At 52.1% G+C, this 6,199-nt stretch overlaps 2 protein-coding genes across 2 annotated transcripts; one reads left to right on the top strand and one right to left on the bottom strand.

Annotated features, from left to right (window-relative positions):
• LOC128268420 (testin) lies at positions 1-1,754 on the top strand. Its single transcript, XM_053005507.1, has 2 exons — positions 1-277; positions 346-1,754. The coding sequence occupies exons 1-2, from the start codon at positions 1-3 to the stop codon at positions 1,752-1,754; spliced, it is 1,686 nt and encodes a 561-aa protein (XP_052861467.1).
• Positions 1,755-2,228: 474 nt separating this feature from the next.
• On the bottom strand, positions 2,229-3,446 carry LOC128268422 (ketimine reductase mu-crystallin). The gene is made up of 3 exons (XM_053005509.1): positions 3,236-3,446; positions 2,588-3,172; positions 2,229-2,515 (listed from the first exon to the last, which is right to left on the bottom strand). Exons 1-3 carry the CDS (start codon positions 3,444-3,446, stop codon positions 2,229-2,231), a joined length of 1,083 nt encoding a protein of 360 aa, XP_052861469.1.
• Between the last annotated feature and the right edge of the window lie 2,753 nt (positions 3,447-6,199).

The following is a 6,199-nucleotide window of genomic DNA, read 5'->3' on the forward strand; positions in this document are numbered from 1 at the left end:
ATGGCCGAGTCGGGAATAGAATCGCCAGCCGCCCCCGAGTGGCTGGTGAAACTGGAGAGCCGCCGGGAGCAGATAAAAGCCAAGCTGAGTCACGAAAGTGGCAACGGCGCTCCGTGCATTGCGTGCGGAAGCGCGTGTCCGGGGCTTGATCTACACTTCTGGCGGAAGATCTGCCGGAACTGCAAATGCCGCAAGGAACAGCACGATTGCATCGACGACGATGCGAGCGGCTGGGCGCAGTTCGAGATCCTTGGTGCCATTCGCTCGAAGCCAGCGTGTAAGTATCGATCGTTGCAATCAAAGTTACCTTCTTTCAATGGGGGTCATCTTCTCTTCGTTTGCTAGACATTCGCATCTCGGAGCTGACCGATAAGCCGGTCCAGCTGACCTGGGTGCCACCGAACGTGACGCCCGAGTTGGCCACGGACTATATGCGCACTCTCGGGGAGCAAAACATTCCTATCGTCGGTAGCGAGGCCGCGGAGAAGCGTAAACAGCAGCTCGAGTACCAGGTTCCCGCGCACGATCTGGACACCAACCTGTGCCATAACCTGACGCCGTACGAAGCGGGTCAGCTGAGCGATTACGTGGAGAAAATTAAGACCCACTGCGTGGGACAGGGTACAGTGATGAGAGTCGGTGGTGAAAGTGCAGGTGCGGTGCAGTACGGCACAGTCGTCCAGCAGCAAGAACCGAAACCAGCACCATCGGCGGGCCAGCCGGAGAACAGGCGTCCAGATTTCATGGAAAGTCCCGCACTTTCCGACAAAATGAAGTACAAACTCAACCTGATGGGTATCGCCAGCTCGGAAATGGTACACCAAGCGCTTCGCTTCGATCCGGCCGTCGTATTATCTGGCAGGCAAAACTTTCCGGAACCGATCGTCAAGTTCCACCGGGAGTATCAGTCGAATCCAAAGTTCCGGGCGGAGATGGATCACTTCGTGGAGGAAACACCTCCACCGCTGCCAGAGTCAAGTGTACCCCAGCCCTCCAGTGGACTCCGTTCCGATGCCGGCCCAATCGTGCCTTCCGGTAGCAACGATTCCGGGTTTGCTTCCATTCCCGTTAGTCCGGCTCGTGATGATCCGTCAGCCGCGCCGCTGCTTGGTCCGATGGAAGCGATGAAACTGACGGATGCACCAGCTGCGAAGCTCGTACAGAACGCGGTTGCTACGCAACGCTGCACCGGCTGCAGTCAGCCTTTCGCACCGGGCGAGGTAGCCGTCAAGGTGGACCGAGCGAGCAGCGAGCGTTCGATATGGCATCCGCAGTGCTTCAAGTGTGAACGGTGCGGGGAACTGCTGGCCGATCTGGTGTACTTCTACCATGCCGGGGCCATCTACTGTGGGCGCGATTTAGCGGTCATCCTGAAGATTCCACGTTGCGCCGCCTGCGATGAGTTGATCTTCACGAAGGAGTACACGGCGGCCGAAGGGGCCACGTTCCACGTGCGACATTTCTGCTGCTATCACTGTGACGGGCCACTGGCGGGTCAGCAGTACGTGATGGAGGAACGTTCGTCGCAGCCTCTTTGCCTTCCGTGCTACGATAGACATTACGCGCAAACGTGCAGCACGTGCCATCGGTGTATTGGGCCGGCGGAGCAGGGCGTCGGGTGGGACAAGATCCACTGGCACAAGGAGTGCTTCCGGTGCAGCGGAAAGCACTGCCAAAAGTCGCTCATCGGTGGGCGGTTTTGTGTAAAGGCCAATCAGCCGTACTGCAGTGCGCAGTGCACGAAGGACATGTGAGAACCCAGCGCCATCAGGAACGAAACCCCGTGCCTTACAAAAGAACAGTATTTAATGGACATTTTGAACCATCCCAGATCAAAACGAAACGGAACGTCAAATTTTAGTGGCCACAACACGTCGTGCTTAGCGAACGATCGTTAGCGTATAAGTTTAGAACCGGTTTTCAACGAACCATTTTATTCCAGCGGTCCAGCGGCCAGCATTGTTTGCTTATAACCATAGTTTTAGCAACCTTTTCCTCAACATTCCAAATTTGTCCGCCTCTAGCTCTATCTCCACGAATCTTCAACTTCTAATGGTGCGTAACCGTAACGAGAGTGCCGATAGTCCACTTCCGACGCATGTGAAACATGAACAAAAAGTACAACTACTGTATACCTTCTCTATTTTGCTACATATATTATACATATTTTATACCGTGACTTGGTGCATTTAGTGTGAAATAAAACCGAGAAAAATATCCTGCCCCTTTCATTGTGTGCCAGTTTCCTGCAGATACTTTTCGTACACCAATCTTCCAACGGTAACGTCTTCGGTGGCCATTCCAAGCGACTGAAACACACTGATTCCGCTGCCCTTCGGTAGCAGACTGGTGTCTGCCTGTCCACGCAAGATCACTTCACCAACTTCACCGACAATGGTCGATCGTAGGCTGGCCAACTCCTTCCGGGCCCCGTCCCAGTGGTCAATGTAAACCCGGCACTGATCGTACACATCCTGTGCCAGCTCCGCATGATGATACTCACCGGCACCGATCGCTATGTTGGCACCGGAAAAGGAACAAAGAAAAACAAATCTCAACCATCCAACTTGTGCCGTTATTTACTCACCATTGATGTGAACCGTCGGTTTCAGGAACCTTCGGTAGACCAGCGGCTCCCCGGAGCCGGTTGCTGTCACGAGCACATCACAGTCCCGGCAGCAATCTTCCACCGTATCGCATACGATCACCGAGAAGCCGGAGCTTTCCGTTCCGTTCTTCGCTTCCTCCTCCAGAATGGCCTTCAGCTGGTGGGCCCGAGCGGGCGTACGGTTCCACAACCGAACGGAACGTATGCTGGCCAGTGGTTGTGTGCGTACGAAACCAACGGCGTGCATTGTCCCCTGAAATCCGCACCCGACAATTCCGAGCTGGATCGAGCGATCGCGCCTTGGTCGGAGGAAAAGATGATCGGTTGCAACCAGCGACGCTGCGGCCGTACGTATGCCGGTCAAATAGTTTGCCTCGACGATCGCGTCAAGCTTGCCGGTGGTGTTGTTGAACAGAAAAACCTCCCCATTGATCGACGGTAGACCGACGGCAGCGTTTCCGCGGAAGCTCGTGATCAGCTTACAGGCAAGCGTCGAGTAACGATCTCCAGATCCGGCCACTAGCGAATGGCGGCCAACGTAGGCAGGCATACAGAGTAGTACTCCTACGAACAGAAAATTATTGGCGCATAACTCAATTGATCAATCGCGTGTCTCGTGTGACTTACCGCCGTCCGCTTGAACGAAAGTGCGCGCCGGTTGAGAGCTAACAGGATGATCGTCCGATCGAGTGGCCGCATCCCGAGCCTGGTTGGACACGGCGACGAAAGCCGCTTCAACCGCGTGCCGCGCCTGGTTCCAGTCGAGTAGCCGCTTCACGTGATCTTCGTCGATAAACACTGGCCGCGATCGGGCGTTCGTTGCAATGTTCTTGCTCATGCTGTGAGCCTGTTTACGCTTTCTTCGCTTCTCCAACGGGACTGTGTAATTGATCTCCAGGAACTCCAGCGTCTGACGGTCCAGTGTTTACGGACCACCCTTTAATACTTACGTTTGTGTCCTACAGCGCCAATTCATCACTGACCACTCGATGGACTAATTGAAAGGTAAAGCAAACCGGCCACTATCGCTCCCAAAAGACACGCACATCGCAGAACATGTTGTGGGGAGGATTCTTATCTCTGTGAGGTCATTATCCTGCGGTGTGTGGTGAGCATAATCTTATCAAGCGGCCACACTCCTATTGTGTTTGATATCTCCCGACACGTGCTTACTGTCCGTTGGAATGCAGAACCTCCTTTGCATGTCATCATGGGTTGCAGGCGAGACAGTAAAGAGCGGTATTTTTCGAGTAATTTTATTATAACAATTCGATAAATAATAATCGCAGTAAAAAATAATGATAAAAATTGCCTTGCTTTGACTACGATGATCGGCTAAAGGAGAGGATAGTTAGGGGATAGTATCGCTATTCGGGGTGTGCTCTCTCTGTTCCCGTAGTTGATGGTGTTTTGTGTTTTTTCATCCCAATTCCCCTTTTTTGGGGCTTTGAAGAAAAATATTTCACTTGTGTTGCTTTATGTGTCTAAGAGTCACGACGTTTATCAATTCTCGCCTTTTGCCTTAACTTTTACTTTTTGGAACGATTTCTCGCAACCGCGAAAAAGGTCACGGTAAATCCGGAAGGCCGGTTCGACCATTTCGGCGGCAACTAATAACAATGTGATGGGAGACTTTGTGGGAAGAATTGTCGGAAAGATAGCGCAGAAAAAAAGATACAGTTTATAACCTAACTTTAAGTAACGCCGTGTGACACAACAATTCTGCACTTCCCCTCCCCACCGGCTGGTAGAGAGGAAATGGCCTTGCCGTCCTTCTGTCTGTGTGCCTTCCGTTCCACGACATGGAGGCATTTATTTATTACGAAAAAAAACACTTTTTGATTCTATTTCATCTTCCTTACGTTGCGATTGCGATCATTCTTCTACTCTCATAATCTAATTATTCGTTCGGAGCCACTCGGAGCCCCGGGGCCTGGCCGCCGGGGGCTCGTTTCCTTACGCAAGAGAAAACACGACGTAGACATAAATACACGTTAAAAAGTAAAGTACAAAACGAATCAAAAACGAAAGCATACAAATATTACCTACGATATGCTTTTGATGGAAGAAATTGGTAAGAAAAATGGATAAGGAAACGGTCGCCAAACGGAAAGCAAAAGCACGGAATTCGGTAGTGAGTGGGGTCGATTATGCGCTTAATTGGATCGGGGGTTCGTCAGCGCGCGATCCGATCCAAGATGTGTCCGTCGGGTGCCGACTGAAGCAGAAATAAATACGGACAGTGTATCGATTTATCATATATATCTTTGTAAGCATATAGGGGAGGGTATTGGTATATATAAATATGCAGGCGCGGTTTCCGTTTGTATTAAAAACCGCGAATTCGCCGCTTATTTGTTCGACTACATTAAATGGTGGCGTTGGTGGTTGTGTTCGAATGGAGTAATAGGTTTGGTTTTGTTCGATTAAAAATTCAATGAAAACCGACCGACCACCGACGACGGAATGGGAGCACGCGTGCGGTGTGTGTGCGGAGGTTTCATTCATGATCATCATATGGCAAAAAGGGACTTTAGAAAAGGGACGATATTATTGGTACGAGGTGCCACGCACGGGGACACTGGAACGTCCGGTCTCCGGTGGGCTTCAAGCGAAAGAGGAATCTTCTAGTGCCGCGGCATCGCTTCCACCGTTGGTTAACCTTGCTCCGGGTGCAGCCGCCGCCGCCGTCGCTGCTGTGTGGCTCTCGGAACCAGCAACCATCGTTAGGGTGATTCTGTTGGGAACGAGAAAACATAACGGATCAAACAAACTTGCACCACGGACACGACCGAACACAGAATTAGCAGAGAGGAAATCTATCGTATCTAAAGGGGGTCACTGGAACGGCAAGGCTTTTTCTGAACTACGAGGAGCCACATCGCTCCTCCAGGGGGGCATCCGGAAGCACATTAGCGTTAGCGCTGAACACGCCACAATCAAACCGGATTAGTTACACCACCCCGGCGTGTAAGCCGGGTCAACACGTGCGTTTGGCTACCTCTAGGGATGTTGCCACCAGTAATAGAACGATCTCTGGCGTTGTTTACTGCCACCAGCACTTGGGCACGAACGTTCCTTCGGTGCCATCACGCGATTTCCGCCACCGAGAACCGGCGTCGGCGGTGGCTGTGGTTTACTCTGTAATCGGCGATCGCTGCTCAACGCCCGGCGGTACTCGGTCAATAGGCTGGTGTACGAGGGAGCGGGCGAGGGAGCGACTGACGACGGTAGGAACCGAGCGAATTCCGGATAAAGGTTTACAATGGGCGCAGGAGGAGAACTTATCGGACCGCTGATAGTTTTAGGGACCACACATCGGGGAGAGAAAGAAAAAAAGAGGGCACAACATTTCATTGCTTGTCGAACAGGGGACGGAACAAACGACACACACTCGATGGCGAAAGAGTTAATGCGAATGCAAACCGTGATCAGGTGAAAACATTAGGACAACAATGAACGCAAATGGAGCAGTGTGAAACGGGAAAGCAGCATCACACGTCGCAATGATAGTTGCAGCAGCGGTCAGGGTCGGGAAGCGGAATCCACGCGAAGGACTATGGTTCTGAATGGTCCTTGGCCGTGTGGCCG

Source organism: Anopheles cruzii, chromosome 2, assembly GCF_943734635.1.
Source record: "Anopheles cruzii chromosome 2, idAnoCruzAS_RS32_06, whole genome shotgun sequence".
Classification (NCBI taxonomy): Eukaryota; Metazoa; Arthropoda; class Insecta; order Diptera; family Culicidae; genus Anopheles; species Anopheles cruzii.

What these genes read in the sequence shown, in the direction of transcription:
- LOC128268420 (XM_053005507.1), top strand. Translation starts at nt 1, where the DNA reads ATGGCCGAGTCGGGAATAGAATCGCCAGCCGCCCCCGAGTGGCTGGTG. An exon ending in CATTCGCTCGAAGCCAGCGT is followed by an intron (nt 278 to 345) that starts GTAAGTATCGAT and finishes TTCGTTTGCTAG; the next exon opens with ACATTCGCATCTCGGAGCTG.
- LOC128268422 (XM_053005509.1), bottom strand. Translation starts at nt 3,446, where the DNA reads ATGAGCAAGAACATTGCAACGAACGCCCGATCGCGGCCAGTGTTTATC. An exon ending in TTTCGTTCAAGCGGACGGCG is followed by an intron (nt 3,173 to 3,235) that starts GTAAGTCACACG and finishes TTCTGTTCGTAG; the next exon opens with GAGTACTACTCTGTATGCCT. An exon ending in ACCGACGGTTCACATCAATG is followed by an intron (nt 2,516 to 2,587) that starts GTGAGTAAATAA and finishes GTGCCAACATAG; the next exon opens with CGATCGGTGCCGGTGAGTAT.